At 41.1% G+C, this 20,879-nt stretch overlaps 1 protein-coding gene across 1 annotated transcript in view; it reads left to right on the top strand.

Moving 5' to 3' along the window:
- The first annotated feature begins 13,329 nt into the window (after positions 1–13,329).
- TRHDE (thyrotropin releasing hormone degrading enzyme) overlaps positions 13,330–20,879 on the top strand; it is a 384,097-nt gene continuing 376,547 nt past the window's right edge. The window contains exon 1 of the mRNA XM_036252398.1: positions 13,330–14,237. Within this exon, the coding sequence (XP_036108291.1) occupies positions 13,330–14,237 (908 nt within the window). The remainder of the gene's footprint in view (positions 14,238–20,879) is intronic.

Raw genomic sequence — 20,879 nt, 5'->3', positions numbered from 1 at the left:
CGCAAACATCTTGGTCTTCCCCTCATGCCTGCCTCTCCCTCAGCCTCTGCATCTCAAACGTCAACTCCATTCTTCTAGTTGCTCAGGTCAACTCTCTCAGTCAATTCTCATCAAATTCACCAGAAGTATTTCTTTAGGGCTCACAATAGATTGTAATTTGTCAGCTTAAAACTCTCCAGTGATTTTTCATAACCCTCAGGATAAAAGTTAAATCTTTATAGTGACCCACGCAATCTTATACAGTCTTTTTCTCTCTCCCTAGCTTACCCCACTCTAGCCACATTGGTCCTGCTATGTTGCAAGCACACCAGCCACACTCCTGTCTCAGGGCCTTTGCTCTTGCTGTTCCCTCTCCTCAGTTACATATACCTGACTTGCTACAGGTCTTTGTTCAAATGTGAGGCCTTCCCTGTCATATTTAATATTGTAAGCCCTCTTCCTGGGCCTGTCACTCTATATCCCTTCTATTACCACCTTTAATTTTACTTACAAATTTTGTATTGCCTATTTCTTTACTGGAATGTAAGCTCCACAATGTCAGGCAATTTAATCCATTTTGTTCACTATACCGAGAACAGGACCTTGCACACCATTAAGTTGTTTCTTAATAAATATTTGCTCAATGAATGAATGAATGAATTAATTAATATTGGGACAAGGTTTAGAAACCTTGAGATCTAATGCTTACATTAGTGGCCATGCCAAAAAGAGATCTATGTAAGTTGGGGGACACCTCACAGGCCCCACCTTGTGGTACCAGAATATCTCAGGAGACTGGTAGTCCTTTTTTTTTTATCCTCACCCAAGGACATTTTTCCATTTTTTGTTCAGATAGAGTGAGAGGGAGAGAGAGGGGGGGAGAGAGAGAGAGAGAGAGAGAGAGAGAGAGAGAGAGAGAGAGAGAGAGAGAGAGAGAGAGAGATCGATGTGAAAGGGACACATCAAGTGGCTGCCACCTGCATGACCCAACCAGGGCCGAGACAAACTGCAACCGAGGTACTTGCTGTTAGCGCAGCGGTTCCCAGCCTGTGGGTTGCGACTTCGGGCTGCGACTTCTTTGGTGGTCGTCGCGACCTTTTCACAGGGGTCGCCTAAGACCATCAGAAAACACATATTTCCGATGATCTTAGGAACTAGACACCGCTCCTCTATCCCTCTCCAGGCGGGTCTGCCCACATGCAGATACACCCACATACAACAAGAGGAACCATATTAAAGGGTTGAGGCATTCAGAAGGTTGAGAACTACTGCTTAGCGGAACCGAACCCAGGTCTCTCCAGACCGCAGGCCAACGCTCTAACCACTGAGCCAAACCTGCCAGGGCGAGACCTGTTGTCCTTTGAGAGGTTTGGGGCAGATCCGAGCCAGGAGAAAACAGATGCAGGACCCTCATCAGCACAGAGATGTGGCTCATTGCATGAAGTCAAGCAACAGCGCGCATACCAGCTCCGTGTGAACACTGCATCATGTGAGGGGGCGATACGTGTGGTGCGCAGTTCAGGCTGGAATACTTCTTGCCTTTAGAGATTTCAAAGGGAATGAGGATCCTGGCAATGGTTTTCATGACGCCATAGACAGTGCTGTCTAGTTACTTTGGTTTTATCATCATCATCACACAATATTTTATGTGTCTGAAAGACACAATTTAAGAAGAATTCAAATAAAATTTTTAGACCTACCTAGGATGTTTCTTCCTATTCTTGAGTTTTTATATAAGTGCCAAGAAAGTAGATAATGGTTTCCTGAGACAAAAACCATAATGTCTAGTGGCTGTGTTTTTCTAAATCTTGAGATTATTGGACTGAATTTTAAAACGTGTGAAAATGTATCTTTCAGTTAAAGCACCGTTAACTTGCTATTTTGTTTACTGTTCATTATCTATATCATGTTTGAATGGCTATTGGGTAAATGAAGGCTATTCAGTTTTGTTTCAAGTTGCCTGAACTTTTCAAAATCAGGTGGTAATTTCATAAGACACTTCTCCCCAGGAGATTATGTGACTGGCAGAAACCTATTTTGATGATTAGGAAGAAATTGCAGATTATTCTTAAGTGGTTATTAACAAATAAGCAATGATGTCTGTGACATTTGCTTTCTGCAGAATTTGATTTTAAAAAATGAGATTCAGCTCTTTTCCCTTTACTTTTAGACACTTAATTGTTTATTACTGAGCCTTCTCCCATAGTCACTTCTCTGCGGATATACTTTAAATCGTCCAGAGTCTGTGGGCATAGATATTAGAAAAGCAAGTAAATCATCATGATGTTCAATATATTACCTTTGCACATAATTCCTTGAGCAAGAACTCTAGACTAATGAGAGCATGTGGATCATTTAGAATGGTGTTCTTTTTAGAACCAATTGCCTGGGAATTGAAAAATTCTAAGTGCTTTTTCATGGCGTTATTTGAATTCATTTAAAAAAAAATCCACTTCATTTGGACCTGTTTCTGTGTCTCCTCACTTTGCCCTCCCGAGAAAGAACTGGAGAATGTTGCACTTTGGGAAAAATTTAATTAAGTCAGTTCACAAAGGAACATTAGAAGACAAAATTCCTCAGACCCGATCCTCGCTGGCATTGTGCAGACAGACAGGAGGTGATGCTCAGAGCCAGCCCCCTTGTCACAGAGCTGAAGCTTCCCTGGCAGGTGGGCAGGATCAGTAAGGCTGGGGACATGGGGCCGAGGTCAAGATCACAATGCATTCTTGAACTTTAATGCAATCTCAACTCCCCAATACGTGTGAGGTATATCAGGAACACTGGTATTTTGAGTCTTAGCCAATCAGATCTGAGGGCTCATTGTGTCCAATTCACAATGTGGATTATATTTCATAATGTTGCTAGGGCTTCATTATTTGCACATCCTAGAAGGTACAGCTCTTGCTCTGAACATTTAAAGGAAACAGCTATGGAGCTCTGAACATTAAACAGAGAATTACTATAGGTAAATCTCACAGAAATAAAGCAATCATCCTGTGATCATGGGTTTAGAACGATATATTTGAAGGACTATCACATCGGCAGTTTATTCTGACTATTGTGGCAAGCACTGAGGCTGAAGGAGTGGCACGGGGAACTAAGTGTGTACTTTATGACCTTGCAGGTGAGCCTAATGACAACTAAAACACTTTTTATTCAGACTGTACAGAAACATACAATGCTCGTATGGAAAATCACACAATAATTAATGAATAATAATGCAAGAATAAACTGTTTCCTATACTCACAAATGTAAACTTTCGTTTGCCCCACCTTGTTTATACCTCTCTCATCTACTTATATCTATTTCTGTATCTTTATATATAAATATAGAAAATAAAGACAGACATACCCAAATAAGACATAATGATCACAGAAAGTATCTGTAAACATTAATGTTAACTTGTGGACATACATTGATTTTAAACACATCCTTTACTTTAAATAGCTTTGATTTTCTGTCTGGAAGACAAAAGAGAACATTAATTGCTATCACGAAGTTTACCTAGTTGAAAGTTAGCGCTTCTAAAGAATGAGTCAATACTCATTACTTTTCCATATTGGAAGATTAAAGAAATAAATGATCCTTTGAAATTAAAAATGAAAATCTCAGAAATGTCAAGAAAATATATTGCTCAGTCTCACTTTAATAGGAACTGAATAGAGATTATAAAGCCTTCTGACATTAAAGTGAAAGGTTGTTGGTATATAACGCAACCCAATTAATCAGGATCCGCTTAATTTGGAACAGAATAAATATACAATGTATTTTGCTGCTTTCAAACTTGTTTTAAAAACCCTATATGTTTAACATGAATGTAATAAAAACGAGGACAGGAAAAATACCCGGAGCTAGGCTGTGTGGAGGATGAAGGTAGCACACTGCCAGCACCACACATGACCAGGAATCTTCTGGCTGGCACTACGAAGCAGCTTATTTGTTAAGCTTTACTCAGCTTAAACCGAAGGAAGACACACCTTCATTATTAAAGTGGACATTAAAGCGTGATCAGAAAAATGATCAAACCTTTTCACAGTCCTAGAGAAGAAAGTCCTTTCCCTAATTTTTTTTTGGGGGGGGGATGGGGAGGGGTGTTAAACTCTAAGAACAGGATACAAAAGTTAACCAGGCAAAGGTTAAATGAAGGACTACAGCTTGAACATTGCCATCCTAAGGCACCTTTGAATTGGCTCCTGTACCAAATCCACGAGAAATGGAATATGTATCAGAATATCACGGAGAAATTCAAATATCACATGGTGCAAAAATGAACAATTAGAGCTCATTTTCTGATTTGGAAAGCACAATACACTACTTTTAGAGGCAAAACATAAGACTTACTCAAGTTAAAAATGACTAGAGAGGTGCCCAGCTGGGGTGGCTCAGTTGGTTGAGCGTGTCCCATGCACCAAGAGGTCACCCATTGGATTCCCAGTTGGGGCACATGCCCGGATTGTGGGCTTAATCCCAAGTAGGGGGCGTGCAGGAAGCAGCCCACTGATGTTACCCTCTCTTTCTAAAATCAGTAAAAACATATTTAAAAAATGACTAGAGAGTTTAATTCTAAGGTTTTTACAGCCTTACAGATAGTCTGGCTGCTTTGGTTCTATAATAAGATTTCCCAAGCCTATAAGAATATTCAGAACGCTTTTTGTTTGTGTGCTTCCCACATAGGTACCTGATAGCTATGACATTCAGGTTATAGGTGAAATCTGAGGCCTTAATGCGCATCGAGGGAAAATTGCTTCTTGCATGACACATGGTACAACGTTCAACTCCTAAAAGGGCAGAAGGAGTTTAGATATGGACATTTACACTCTCAAAGAGATCAGATTATACGTGATTTTCGCTTGCTCTGAAATAACTCCATAACTGCAGTTTCAAAATTTATTTCTCCATCATACCACAAAAATATGTTAGCAATAAATTCTAAAATATTTAGGCGTTTCTAAAAGGAGAAACTATTCTTTGTGTTTGTTTGGCTGTTTAAAAGATTATTACAGCATCTCTAATATATGGAGAATATTAGGGAATGTATAACATATTTCCCGTGTGTCTCCAATAAGAGATGTTTTAACACACTGTACTGAGTTTTCCTCATTCCTTTATAACTGCAGTATAATTAAAAGAAACTGAGTAAGGTAACTCAATGTAAATTCAATCTGATGTTAGAAGGAAGCTGCACATGAGACTAAATCAGATACAGAGGTTTTTTTTCTAAAATAGGATTAAACAGCGTTTCAAATCACCTGGAATCAATTCTCATGGTACACTGTTGCAGAAATGATACTGACTTAAGAAAACATTTTTCTTATGGAAAAATAATAAGTCAGAGCTTGTCACTTATGTTACCCAAGACAAGTTTGGTGATTACCCTGTAAATGAACATCGATTTTTGTGTAGACTCCAATATTTCCAATCTCTGAGAAACTGTGCAGGTGTCCGGAATGTCCAATTGCAGAATTATGGCAAATATCTTTTAGTGAAGTGGTGGCTTCCCTGAGAAAAAAAAGAAATTGCTTCACATCTGAGTTTTACCACACTATTTTCTAAGACTAGCCTTAACACAGCAGAGGGGAAAAACCTCAGAAAACAAAACCCAAATCTCAAAACCTTATATATGTATTGTTACTGGCTAGCCCACAAGGTGGCGCTAGAGAGAAAAGTGACAAAAGAGGATCACAAGCAACACGTATATGAAATCAATTCTATTATCAGAATTAAACCGAGTTTATGACACCATCATCTACATGTTAACATGATAATAACTCAAAACATTCATATACATGTTCGTTGCTTTTTTCCTGCAGACTTTCTTGGAGTAAAAAAAAAGTTTCATTCAATCAAGCTGCTGGTTATATTTTCAAAAGTTAGTTGACGGTTTCTGAGTAGTAGTTGTTTTTTAGCAAAGTTTTTCTTTCCAGATGCAAACTCCATGATCATTATATGTTATACATTATAACCACTTCCTTTTGATGTCTTGTCTAGTGCTGAAAACTTCATGTTTTTCATATAAATGTAAAAAACACCCTATTTAACAATATCATATTTGTAGAATAGTGCTATATTTAGACTTTTAATATTTATAGTAGTAAAAAATAACCTTTTAAACCACCAAGAAAAAAGGCATGTTAGCCAAAGACTGTTTGAATTCCAAGAATAATTTCTCTACATATCTCCAAAGACATATTTCACCTGTCTTTCAGGGTGCCAGGAGTGTACTTCCTGAATGTGAAGGGAAAAATGTTCTCAGAAAACCATGTATAGAGAAAGAAAAGATGGAGTGATTTTGGCATAGCCTTGGTATATGGCCCTGAAAGTAAAAAGGCATAAATGACCCTTAGTTATAGCTTCATGTGGCGTAAGGAACTGGGTCTTCTCTAGCAAACATCTCCGATTATGAGCAAGAAAGTACAGACCACAAAGAGTCTATTCTTCATTTATAATTAAGAGATATGTTATGCATAAACCGTCCTAAAACTTGAAGGAAAATATTATAATTCATCTATTTTTCTTAGTTTGGAAGTAAGACTTCAATGAGTTGAAAACCAATGCAATTTTAATTTTTACTATTATGGTGTACTGTATATAAAGCTTGCAAAATATTTTCTAACAAATTATGTGTTGTTTTTCACTCAGAAAAGACAGTGTCTTTGACTAGAATACTGACCTGGCAAATCTGTATAATATATAAAATAAAAAAAACACTCTAGATCAAAATCAGCTCTCAGGAATGCATATTCAGGAATATAAACTCAAGATTGGTAATATTTTAATATCTCAAAGAGAAAAACTTGATCACATTTCTCCTAATCTCTTTTTCATCCCATTTACAATAATAATTTGCTATTAAAATTTAAGAAAATATTATAATTACCTCATTTAAAGAGCTGTAGTGATAAACATTTGGATGATCTATCTGTAGGTTTTACAAGATAAATACTCTTATTAAATGAAAGAATAGTCAATAAAATAATTGAAAATTAGGGGAAAAAACATGGATTAGAGAATACATTTGGAGGACATAAAGCAGGATATTTTATGCCTTCATGCGACTTTATACACACATACGCACATATACATATATGAGTGTGTCTTAGTAGTAGCTACTTTTTATGGTTTGAAAGAGGTGTCACCACTTTCATTTTATGTAAATTTGAGTTGTCAAATAAGCCTGGGTCAAAGATACATTTTTAAAAAATGCATTCAAGAGGTAAGATTTCTAAGGCATATAAATTATTTGTTCCACAGTATGAATATAAGCTATAGTCAACTCTTTCAACTACTTAGTTCTCAATCCAGGATGAATAATACTCTTTTTTTTTTTTTTTCTGTTAATCCTCACCTGAGGACATTTTTCCATTTACTTTTAGATAGAGTGGAAGAGAGGGAGAGAGAGAGAAAGAGAAAAACATCGATGTGAGAGAGACACATGGATTGGCTGCCTCCCACATGACCCTGACCAGGGCCAGGGATTGAACTTGCAGCCCATGTACATACCCTTGACTGAGAATCGAATCTGAGACCCTTCAGTCTGTGGACTGATGCTCTAACCACTAAGCCAAATCAGCCAGGGTAATAATACTCTCCTTTTAAATTTCTATCATTACTTTATAAAATTCTGCTTAGAATCATACTCCACTTTCTCTATTAATTTCATTTAACAAATATCCACATAGCACTTTTCATGTACCAGGCACTGGTCCCTCCAGTGAGGGTGGAGACCACGGCTGTCAGGGTCAATGCTCTGACTCTAGCACTCTGCCTGGTACTGACCTATAATCTACACGGCAAATGTCAATTATGCAACTGGATAGTTGGCATCTGGCTTACCTTTCAGCAAGTAGTATGGCATAATGGTTTAATATACAGGCGATGAAGTAATTCTGGTTTAGAATTCCAGTTCTGCCATCTACTAATTAAATATCTTTGGGCAGCATATTTATTCTCTCTGAGTCTCAGTTTCTTCATTTCTCAAATGAGGTGAATAACAGCATTGACTTCATGAGATTATTTTCCTGATTAAATAAGATAACATAAAGTGCTTAGACAAATACCTGATTCAAGATAGCCCCTTGAAAAAGCTTTGCTATTATTATTGATGTTGTTAATTCTTCTTGCCATATTTATTCAGAAGCACAGATTTGAACTATTTAAATTCATGGTAAAAACTATGTTGGTATAATTAGTAGAATTTCCATTTCCTGAGCTGTTAGTCAAATTGATTAGTTCAACAGAAACACCTCCAGAAAGTTACCCAATTTCTTTTCTGCTTGTAGAATTTGGTGTATATCATGCTTGCAGGTTTTGTAAATAAACTGCAAACACTTCCACAATACATTCTTTGCCTTTTTATGGTGCTTTCTTACTGAGATCATAAACCAAAGAGCCCACAGTTTTAGAACCTAATGTTAGAACCCCCAAATAACAACATAACTTTCTTGAGATCCTAACACTCTCCTCTCTGGATATGACATTTAATGGTAGAACTAGAAATGACACTGTGGATATTTGGTTATCCTTTTCCTTATATTTGCCATCCCATCTGGAAAGACTCCTTTCATGCTGTAAAACTTGCTCTGTTTTGGTGTAAGATTAATTAAGAGGTTTCCCTAGGACTAATAACATAGTTATTAATAGATTAGAAAATGTTTTATTTTAAAAACCTTATAATTTCACCTATTTTTATGTGAGAAAAAAGACAATCAAATTTAGATATAATTTCCATGCAGATTAATCCTTTTAAATAAACAGAAGTCAGACAATAGTTTAATCAAGGTGTTAATTGTAGTTGACAAACTACAGACATCATGAAATCGCACCATATCAATGGTGGCTAATTTTAAACAGTTCTCTTTCCATCTTGACAATCTTGAGGAATGTTCCACTTAGAAGGGTGTGTCTTCTCTAAAGCTCATCAACCATGTGGACGGATGCTGTTGTTACATGGTATAAAAATTTGAAATTATGTCTGCAATGATGTGAGTTCCCCAAAATAAAATTTCATCAAATTATCAGTCTTAAATGCTGTTTTATTATTGCCACACGGCAGCACCACTTTAGCTGGTAAATAGAGAGTCCGCCACTCATCATCAGCAGTGGTCTCCAGTTGTGTGAGGTTTCAGGAACATCTTCCTCTCATACAATCCATCAGTCCTATTTTCTCTGCCAGAGGAGCAGGGGTTGTTTTCTTCCCCTCCCTATGCTTTTGCCAGGACAGTGTATTTTTATAGTTTCTTCACACATGAAACTTACAGTTTTTAATTAAATTTTTTTTTTACTTCTCAATGAAGATTAATTAAAAATCCCATGAGAGCTTAAATGAACTAGTACATTAGCTTCGGAAATTCTTTCAAAAAAATCTGAGGACTGGGAGAGACTTCTGAGGATACCTCATCTAACTCCTATACATCAACACACCGAGAATCGGAGTCTAAGTAGGTAGGTGAGGATAGGTAGGGAGGTTACGGCAGATGGGACTCTTCTCCTGAGTCAAGATGCTTCTGCTGCAGAGTGCTAGTCACACCTAAGCGCTGAGTATGTAAGCACACTTCAGTGTGCCTCCCCATACAAACCCGTGTGAAAAGAATAAAAAGCAGTTTAAGTGTGAATAATCAAAGAGTAAAGACTTCGAAACCAGATCATTCACTGAAGCTAGTTCACATGGATGACTGACAGGGCCAAAGTGTAGATTTAATTTAAAATTACTTCTGTTTGGCCTCATGTATATTAAACGCTCAGACTGTTTGAACTTTTACAAGCCCCTAAATCAAATATGACCACAAAATGGCTTTAAAGACATCGATTAGCTAAAGAAAATAATCGTAAACTTCTTCCAACAATAAATATGTTTCTGAGATAAGCATCAAGCACTTTAGAAAGTCTTATTCCACTGCGTGGCTCTAGTGTTGGCAAAGTCTATCCCAAACTATCTCAAATTCAGTGATTCACAGCACTGAAGGCAAGGCAACTTCTTCACAGGAATATTAGTGACTCCATGCTTTAATATTTTTTGTTAGGTACACAGTCTGAAACTGTGTGTGTGTGTGTGTGTGTGTGTGTGTTTGGTTAGAGAGTAAAATGGGCATTCTCTAGAAAATGATATTAAAAGATTATTTACCAAAGTGCTTACTTCTAAGGGAAGGGGGCTATATACTTTTGGAAATTTAAAAAAAAGAAAGAAAGAAAAAGAAAAACTCACTGGGACCCTTTTGTAACATATGAAAGAAAAAATATTTACCTACTTGAACTTGATATTGTGTTTACCGTATAAAGATGCATTTTAGGGGAATCGATGTTTTAATAAGTTGTGTCCACTTTGTGTTAATAAGTTGTGTCCACTCCCCTTGGATCTCAAAGATAACCTGTCCACTAATTTAATCAAAGTCAGTAGAGACTTTGCTAATTGGTAGATATATTCTTTAATTCCAAAATATTTGAGAACTGTGTCATAGCAATTTCAAAAGCACATAAGCACATTAATAAAACACAAAGAAGACCAGAAAAGACCGTCTTTGAATCTTGTCTTGACTAACGTTGTACATGGCTTAGTGGGTAGCTCTTCATTTGGAGTATGTTTCTCAGGCTTGTGGAGGTGGTTCCAGATTCCTCTCATAATCCAAATGAGCCAAACCCATGAGCTTTTTAGATGGATACTCCTGAATTACCAGACTCATGCCCTGAGGTCAGAGAAGTCTGGTGACCTGCTGAGAGTCACACAGCTCTTCTTGCCTGCCTACTATGCTTCCTAATTCTGTGAAAAAAACAAAAACTGATGAACTCCAACTCCTCAACTCTTAAAATGCATACAGCAAGATACATATGGACAGCAAGAGGATAGAGATTTAAAAACAGAGCAGAAAAAAGTAACTTGAACAGAATGTGGCATTTCCCTTGGTCTGTTGCTAACGGCCCACATACAACATGCTTAAAAAAAAAAAAAAAGAAAAACCCACCCTGGCACTTCTTTTCATCATCATTTTAAAATGCTTCCAATGGACATTTAGAATATATGGCAATGGGAATGTATCCCATCTGGGGATAAATGAAAAAGAGCTTTATGGAGCAGGGCTATGCTTTCCGTGGTTGTCCTGCTAAAGAGGATGTATATTTGGTCTCTTCTCTTTGGTGCTTATAAAGCCAAACAAAATATTTATTTGTATATTTTCAGGACTCCAAAGTCAGTAGCATTAAACATTCCTTTTTTTTTTTTTTTAAAGTTATGGATGTGATTTTTAAAATCTCTCCAGGATTTGAAGATGTGAAAGACATACAAAAAGTAATTACTTCCTTCTCTTTTTATTCTGTGCTTTATTATTTATTTATTTATTTATTTATTTATTTATTTATTTAAACTTTGAAGCCCATCACACTTCATGTTATTTTTTTTTAAAAAAGAGACTCTTATCTTGTGGGTGCTACTTTTGGGATGGCTCTTTTCTGAATATTGTCCCAATTAAGGTTCTTCACACAAATTCTAAGGGTTGGATAGCCCTACACCCATGCATACTTTACACTGTAATTTGAAACTTCTCTAAACTTAGACAAGAGTCCATAACCAGCCAACGGTTTATGAACCTGTTTTGATGCTCCTGCTGCCAGCAAACACTTCCTACTGATAACTATTCTCAAAGAGTTTAAACAGTTTTCATGGTAACACTAAAAACTGCAAAAAAAGTAATTGTGGCTAGTTGAAGGGAAAAACTGACCAGTCATGGAATATATTTGTTCCCTGTTCTGCTAAATCTAAACTAATGAAGCTCATCTTCCCAGCTTTTCTCAGTCTCAAGTTTTCAGTCCTGAATGTTACACTGAAGGGATAGTTTAATCATTTCCCCAACCTAAAAATAAAAATTATTCGACGGGGGAAAAATATCTTTAGCCTTTACTTCCGGAAGATTCTAATAGTTCACTGCTAACCCTCCTTTTAACACTGCAACCCGGACACATCACACCGGATAATATGTGTAGTTGGGCTTTGAAAAATTTATTTCACTTTACATACAATCCTCCAAATGCTCTGGCGAGCTTGATGTGAAATCTGACACAGCCAAGCCTCCCCAGCAGGATCTTCCTTTGCTCTTGGTGTTAACAGCCTAAGGCTTCAAGGATCCCTCAGGGGAGGCTCGGTGAGGCTGAGTCGGAAGAGGGGTGACTGCGGGGCTTGTTGCGCTAAGATTTACAATGCACTTCTTGCAGGCGGCTCAGCAACCCCCTCTGTGGCTGTGGGTGTCTAGTGTGACAGAGAGGAGAAAAGCTCTCTAATCTCCCAGTGCCTGCCTCAGCCTCTCTGCCGCTCCCCCCTCCCGCCTTCCCTGCCTTCTCGCTCTCCCTAGCTCTCTCCTTTGCCTTTCTCCGGGAGTTTCAGTCCCTGAATGCAGCCGGAGTAGCCTTGGCAATCTAGACCTGGAGCCTGTGCACACGCACACACGAGCACACACATGCACACGCACTCTCTCTCACACACACTCTGGCTTTCCCCACGGGGATAAGGAGCAAACCCGGAGCTTCATTTACCTGAAGGGGATGGCCCAGCCGGACACTTCTTGCTCACTTGTCATCTCCGGAGGTCGGAGCAACATCGGAAAGAGGGAGGCTCGCTGTCCGGTGTGCAACCTCTCGCCGTTTGCCGCCACCGCTGCTTAAAGTGTCCAAGGCGGAGGAGCAGGCTTTTCCAGGACATATTCCCGGCGCAGCTCTGCGGCCCTGGGACTTCACCCGGCTGGTTCACCCCAGTCTCTTCCACCCCGGCCATCCTCTCGTCCCCGGTGCGGGGTGCATGGCTCGGGAGCCTCCTTCGCTGCTGCCGCCACTGCTGCCGAGAGCACATCCCACCCAGCTGACTGAACGCCGCTGCTGGAGTGGGGAGAGAAAGCGGAAACCCTAACTTCCCTCTCCACCGTCCCCGTCCTTTCCAGCCGAGGACCCGCTGGAAGGCTCCCGCGGAAAGCCAGGCGAGCGCTCGGCTCAGGGGAGGGCAAGCCGGAGCCGCGGGCGCACAGGGGCGGGGGCAGCATGTGCCCCGGCGCCCGGCGCCCGCCGGAGAAGTAGCGCGCGCTGGGGAGAGCGAGACGCTTTCCAAGTTGGGCGCGTCCCAGAGCTCGCCGCCCCGCGCCTGGGCCGCCGGTGTCCGGAGAGAGGCGGGGCTGATGGGGGGCGCTGAGGTTGCTGTCGCCTGCGGCTAGAGTCCGTCTTAAAAGCACCCAGGCCAGCATCCCCAGGGTCCCAACTGGCGTCGCGCCCTCTGCCCGCGTGCGCTCTCTGATGCCTGTGCTGGCGGTGGCCCGCGTGGACCGCCCGCGGGGGGTGCCGGAGGGGGCGGGGGAGGAGGAGGAGGAGGAGGCAGTGTGATGGCCCTGGACGGCGAGCGGGGGGAGCAGGAGGAGGAGAAGAAAAAGAAGAAGAAGAAAAAGAAGAGGAAGAAGAAGAAGGAGGAGGAGGAGGGGGCTGAGAAGAGCCGCTCACCCTTCGCAGCCACGATGGGGGAGAACGACGCCGCGCTCCGGACCGGCAGCAGGGGGCTCTCGGACCCATGGGCGGACTCTGTGGGGGTGCGACCCCGCACCACCGAGCGCCACATCACGGTGCACAAGCGGCTAGTACTGGCCTTCGCTGTGTCCATCGTGGCGCTGCTCGCGGTCACTATGCTCGCAGTGTTGCTCAGCTTGCGCTTCGACGAGTGTGGGGCGAGCGTGGCGCCCGGCGCAGACGGCGGCCCCGCCGGCTTCCCACCGCGCGGTGGCAATGGGAGCCTCCCGGGTTCCCCCCGGCGCAACCACCACGCTGGCGGGGACTCCTCGCAGCCCGTGGCAGGCGGGGAGACCACCCCTGGGACCCCGTCCGCCCAGCCGCCGTCGGAGGAGGAGCAGGAGCAGTGGCAGCCGTGGACGCAGCTGCGTCTGTCCGGCCATCTCAAGCCGCTACACTACAATCTGATGCTCACCGCCTTCATGGAAAATTTCACCTTCTCCGGGGAGGTCAACGTGGAGATCGCGTGCCGGAACGCCACCCGCTACGTCGTGCTGCACGCCTCCCGGGTGGCGGTGGAGAAGGTGCAGGTGGCGGAGGACCGGGTGGCTGGGGCTGTCCCGGTGGCCGGTTTTTTCCTCTACCCGCAAACCCAGGTGTTGGTGGTGGTGCTTAATAGGACCCTGGACGCGCAGAGGAATTACAACCTGAAGATCATCTACAACGCCTTGATCGAGAACGAGCTCCTGGGCTTCTTCCGCAGCTCCTACGTGCTGCACGGGGAGAGAAGGTACGGAAGGAGGCGGTGCCGGCACCGCCCAACCCCGCCAGGCTGCCCTAACCTCTGGGCGGCCGGCGACCCTGGGGAACCTCCTGGAGTCCTATACCCAGGAAGCGAGGGGTGGGGGGAAGAAGCAAAGGTGGGGTAGGACCATCACCCAGAACCCTCAGGGTCCCCCAGATGCCTGGGCTGTCACTGTTGCCAGCTCCACAAACTCACCAGTGGAGAGCGATGAATGCTATCCCCTCTTCTAGTCTGGAGACCACCCTCTGCGTCAAACTTTCTTAGCCAGACGCCCCAAACCCCCCCCCCTCCCCAGGCGAAGAGTTTCTTAGCCAGCCAGGCATAGGGCTCTATTTTTTTTTTTTAAGGGTAGTGTGTAATCTGAGCGACGCCAGGGTGTCATCAAAATCCTGCCAAGTTACCGTCGAGGGGAAGTACGTTAGCAGTAACAGGCCAGGGCAGCAGCTCATTCCAGCGAGATACCAACGCAGGAGAGGGGAGGGCATATCCCCCACTCCACCTCGCCTGTCATCTGACCGGTACAGAGCGGAGGATGGGCTTTAGCTGCATAAAGTTTTCCAGAACTGGAAGTTGAGATTTAAAGTAGTAGGAAGGAGCCGTCCTGTGACAGACTGAAGGGGCGGGGCCGGTGAGCACGTCCTTGCAGGTGCTGCCAGCTCTCTCCCCCCGCGGAGTGACTCGGTGGTCTGTTCCTGAGTTACTGACTACACTGGTGAAAGGAAGGAAAGCTAGCGGTCAGTTTCAAATGCCTTGTTAGCGAGTGCCTGAATGATTTTAAGATATGGGCAGTATTCTGTCTTCTATATTGTGAGAGGCTGTGGGTCCTTTCACCACTTGTTTAGAGCTCAGATTTGGGAATCCAACAGAACCAGGTTCAAAGCCCAGCTGCAGGCGTGAGCAAGATGCTTCATCTAAGTCACCAGTTCCTGACAATGACTACCTCTATACTTACTGAGTAATGTATATTAACTCAGTCTTACAAGAATCCTATGGAGTAGGTGCTACCAACACTCCTTATTTAACAGATGGGGAAATAAAGGCACAGAAAAATCAAGTAACTTGTCACATAGTGAGCCCCCAAAGCAGGGATTTAAACCCAGGCAGTGTGGCCCCAGAGCCCATATTTTTATTTTTAATTTGGGGATGATGATAATGATACCATCATCATAGGATTGTTGCAGGTGTCCATGGGCTAATTAATTGAAAATCACTTAACTCTATACCTGGCATTTAGAGTATCTACCATAAAGGTTCGCTTTTATGAGTGTCTGGTGGTAGTAAGCCTTCAAGCATATTGTTGAATGAATAAAAAAGATATTCTTGCTTTTTGTCCTAACTCATTGCTTTAAAAATAACGAATTAATTGAATGACTATAGGACTTATGAATAACCAAACTGACAAAAAAATGAAATCGACAACCTTAGAAGTAGAGGCAGGTTGGAAATTAGTAATGGTGCCCCACTGGCAGAGCCTCCTGTGTTCTCAGTTTGTTCTCACGACTGCAGGAAACTGGGCTCTGAGCAACCAGGGTGTCTGAGGTTACCAGGCTTGTCAGTGAAGAGTTGGACTTGAACTTTGGTGTTCTGATCCCTGGACCAGAGCTCATGTTGTCTGGAAACTCTCAGAAGAAATTATTGTATAAGAGGCTGGGGAAATTTTAGTATGTTATGGGAGAACACAAATATTTATTTATAGAGTACTATGAAGTAACCTCATATAAATAAATTGCCCAATGCTTTAGTAGTTGTATGATAGTTAAAACCTGTAAGTGAATGTATAAATTATTCATTCTTCTAAGATCAGATGTGGACAGTTTAAACCCCCTTCCACCTCTTCCTCCAATGTATTCTAAACAATAGAGATTAAAAGTATTTTTTAAACCTATGATCATATCAAATATAGGGAAAAGGAATAGAAGGCAAATTTGCATGTTATGTTTAGAAACAAGCTTGTTATATCAAAATGTCAATAGTGGAAGCTGCATATCATAACTGATAAATCTGTGGTGAAATAAATACTTTCAACAAATCCTGATTTCTTAGCCATGCCAAAATATATTTGGTGGAACTGAGCTTGTTTTGGTCAATGCCTTCAAATTAGGACTCTTAAAAAAGACTGGATGTTTCTGCTTGACCCCTAGCTGGTTCCTTGTACTCCTGGTGCATATTTGTATTTAAGCTCTCTTCTTCAGTTTTCTCCAAAGATGTAAATAACTTGGTTGAAAGTTTGACCTAGTGCTTATGTGGCTAAACTCTGCATCCCAATAGAAATGTGGAATTCTATGATTCTGGAGATCCCAGGGTAGTTTTATTTCTAAACATCTTAAAGAAAGTCTTGTTTCTCTCTCCCCCCCTCCTTGAATGCCAGAGTGAAAATGATAATTTCTTGGATGTTGATAACTGGAGTTGATAAGGCAAAGGAAATCGAATAAACTATTTCACAATTATGTCAACATTATATATATATTAACCTTTTTGTTTGTTTATTGTTGTTACTATAGCAACTTGGAGCATTTTTAAACATGCTAATATCAGGGACTCAGCCAGGGTTGGACTTTTATTGGTGATGTTTTTGCCCCCAAAATGCAATGTAAATTGACATTTTAAAAATACTTTCCAAAGGACGCTGATGCAAACTCAGAATTTTCATTTGAGTAATGATTAAATATCTTGGTCTTAGTCATATATTTTTTTGCCAATTTCATTATCAGATCATTTCTGTAATGAAAAGAAATATTAAATCTGCTGATGGGGAGTCACATTGAACAACTAGAAATATTTAAAAGAGTAATACTACAAATCAATTCACTTAGCCTATGGGGAAACAACTCATTAATATCCCAATCAATTTGATTCTTCAACTCACTCCTCACTCACAGGTCCGAGAGAAACAATTTGGGTGAGGGCAGGAAAATTAGATCTCACCATGTGCAGTATACCTTTGAGCCCTGGAAGGTTTCATCCCGCACGAGGTGTTGGAGGGGGCCCTGGTTTTGTCCCACAGGGAAGACTTACCTTCCCTGGCTCCCATACAGCAGCAGAGAAAGGTCAGAAGACATGCTCCCCATTGAAGCCCAAAGTTTCTTTTCTTGAGGCAAATGCTTTACTTTCTGTTGGCCATTTGGCTAAAGGGAAAATTTATCACTTGTTGGATACTACAAATAGATGAATTCTCTTACATTTGAAATGTTTAGACACAGCAGGAAATTATCTCCATTAGGCAGAACACTGTCACCTTTTCATCAAGTGGGTGTGTAGCAGGCAGAAAAAAAAGGGTGTGTATTTATGTCATGGTATTCTAGAGTAGAATATACTTGCTCAGAATTAGGTAAAATGTTCATTTACCTGAAGTAATTGCCACTTTGGGGTAGCCAGATGGTGAGCGTACCCATATTCAAAGTTGGGTACCTTAATTTAGATCCAGATGGCCGATTGAAAGAGAAGATTTACGTAAAGTAAATGAACATTTTATTCACTTTCCAAAGGGAAACAGTTTTTCTTTGACAAACTTTGATTGGGTCTATAACATGTCACAGTGCCAAAAGACAGAATAAAAATAGATCTTTTTCTATCAAGGGTTATTTAGAGAGAAACTGTGATCTCCAAGTAAAATGGGAAAACAACATTGCAGTTCTCAAAAAGAATCGCAAAAAAACCCCACACTTTTGCAAAAATCTTGTGGAGAGCACAGCTTTTATGGGTAGGCATTTGATCTTTTGTGGTATTAGTATACATGGTTTGATTCCTTGTCCTTTTTTCTGGAATGAATTAATAATCATGATATTTAATAAAAGCAAGAAAACCGCTACATTGCTTTTAGGTTGAAAGAAACTTCTCCCAGTCGCTGGTGAGGAGACAGCTTTACATGAACAAGTTGGTGTACATAGCTTTCTGTCCCCTGTAGAAGGCTCTGAACAGAAAAAACCTGCGAGAGTCATTTGATTCGGTGAAAACTTTTTAATATCATTCCTTAATGGACTTAGCTCATTGTTTTCCTGTCAGGCACACATAACCATATGGCCAAACTGAGTCCAATTTGCTGCTGGATTTTGGTCACAATTCAAGATGCCACCACTAAACTAAATCTAGAAAATATTACAAAAAGTGCTTTGAGCATTTAATGACTCATTCAAGGAAGAAAATCCATATAATTAGTGTTGGTCTTGTTGTGTTTTTCCCATGGTGCCATTTGATTTGATCACCCTGAATAGTAATAAAGTATACAGCTTCTTTAAAAGAGTTAAATTAGTTTGGCCGTGTCTTTACTTCTTCAAAGCAGCTCCAAACAGGACCTATTTGCTCTAGATCTCTTTCAAGCGAAAAGGGACCTGTGACTGGCTTCCCTGTATTTGTTTATTTCCTTAAACCAGATTTGCTCCTGTGTCTGTGCATGGGCTGAAGACAGCAGTACCAAGCAACAGTTCAGGCTGCTGAAAGACGGCGACATTTGGTTGATAAGATTATAAGAATAAGACTCACTTATTTAAACATGACTTCAAAGAATGATATAACAAGACTGAGGAAGAACTTGTGTACCTTTAATGCATACATGTTTTATGGTCTATAAGGTCGGGCATCCCTCTGTCACCTCAGGTTCATCCTCCCAGCCACCAAGGCTCATCATCACCATCGTTATCAGCATTGTCATTCTTTCCATTTGTGTGTGTGTCCTTTACATCCTTTCAGATGTACAGTAGTGGCTGGGTCCCTCCAGAATTTTTCAAAGTCCCATGCAATCTTGCTTTCTGCCACTAGAGAGTGGATGCTTTCTCCAACAGATGGAATTTTACTACGTGGAATTCGGGAGAATATAAAAATGAAAAATACTCCCTGCTTTTCTCAGGCATAGCTAGATGGTGGTGGCTGGGCTGGGAGGGTGGAAGAAGATTGGCAAGAGTGGGTGGGGCTGAATTGGGGCGAAGGGCCGCAGGCTCACCTCCTGCACACCTGCCCGCAGGTGCGCCTTCTCGGCCTCTGAATGCCCGCGTGGCCCCGAGGAGCTCCGGCACTAGTTGTGCAAAGACAGGGAGAGGAAGGAACAAAGCACCTTCACCATGAAGAAGAGAGTGAAGAGAAAAGCTGTGGTATTTCCCAGCTAGACAACTCCCATGCTTGGTCAGACACTGAGCGATGGAGAGGGTTGAGAGAGCAGGAAGAGTGGGAAAGAGAAGGAACTCACAGCTCTCTGATTATGGCACTGCTCTCTATCAGCAGTGAGAAGAGCAGAAACCCGGGACTGGAGGGCCAGAAGGGTGTTCCCCGTGTCACCAGAAGCCAGGAGAGCAGACCGAAAAATCCCAAGTACCAAGGGGAAGGCACATCAGTCATTTGATATTGTTTTCAAGACTTTATTTGCATTCTGACAGTGGCAGTACTTTATAATCCTTACATCAGCCTTTGCTTCTTTCCAATATTAAACAAATGAGTCGCAGACACTATTTATTCTTATGAAAACCTAATATTATGGCCCAGGACAATAATGTTATGTATTCATAACACTCTTCGTCCGTGGTGATCAAATACTCAGTACTCATTTTTGATAAGAGTATTTAGTACATAAGTAGGAAAACAATTACGAATATTATGCTCTGTTTTTATAACACGATTATTCACACATGCACCACTTCCTACATACATATTGCTGGCATTATTGCATTATGTTTTTAGTTTACTAGAATGGTTATTTAAAAAAATAGACCACACGCTTGCTTATAGCACTGAATATTCAGCAGGAGCACTTCTCTTCTGAAATGGCAGAGGTTTAATGACTCATTGAAGTACATAAAAACACACAGTCTAAACAACACGCTTTTTGACTTAAAATGTTTTCTCATTGAGTAATAATTTGCATTTTGATTAACAGCCTTAACTTTAAATGGGACATGTGTTAACTTCCATGACCTTGGAACTGAGCCTATCTACTATAAATAGTCGAATAGTAACTCGATTGCTTGTTGGAACTGTTCTTTAGATCTTGGGAGTTTTTATTACCAATCTTAAACTATGACAGCAATTTGCAATTTCGAGAGAAGCAAGTTCAAAGGCCATTTTTCACTGTGCTGTATGTGTGGTGTGCACAGAGGAGGCCAAAACGGAAACCTCTGAAATAAGCCACGCCGTTTGGGAGGTTCTCTTGGTTTTGGTGGGTTCCACAGTGAAAAGTCACGAATCAATTTTTAACACTAACAGCATTATGCAAATGTCTGTATCCTCTGCATATTTTAACTTTGTGAAAAGGCAAACTGAAAATAATGGAACAGAAATTGTTTTGTATCACGTACTGTAGTTTGTTGGCAATATCAACCAACGTTAATGCATTACTTCTGCTGAATCTTATCATAATGACTTGACACAAGTAGCTTGCCTAGTGAACTTCCGCAGAAATAAGAAGAAATCAATTCTCTGTATCCTTCAGAGGCAACAAAAAGCTTTAAGCTCTCCTTAGCGCAACCGAAACGTCAAATAGACACGTTGTTAAGAAATCAAGTAATTTATTTTAGATAGAAGGGAATTAAAACACAGGTATGTTATTCATAGTTTTCTAGTTATACTAAAGTGACATTCTTGGAATGACACTTTCAGGATGTCACTTTTGGAAGTAAAATTTTTTTTTTATGGTAATAGAGA

Source organism: Molossus molossus, unplaced genomic scaffold (assembly GCF_014108415.1).
Source record: "Molossus molossus isolate mMolMol1 unplaced genomic scaffold, mMolMol1.p scaffold_m16_p_10, whole genome shotgun sequence".
Taxonomy (NCBI): domain Eukaryota; kingdom Metazoa; phylum Chordata; class Mammalia; order Chiroptera; family Molossidae; genus Molossus; species Molossus molossus.
Note: the sequence above shows the minus strand (reverse complement) of the source record. Positions and strands in the feature narration are given on the sequence as shown.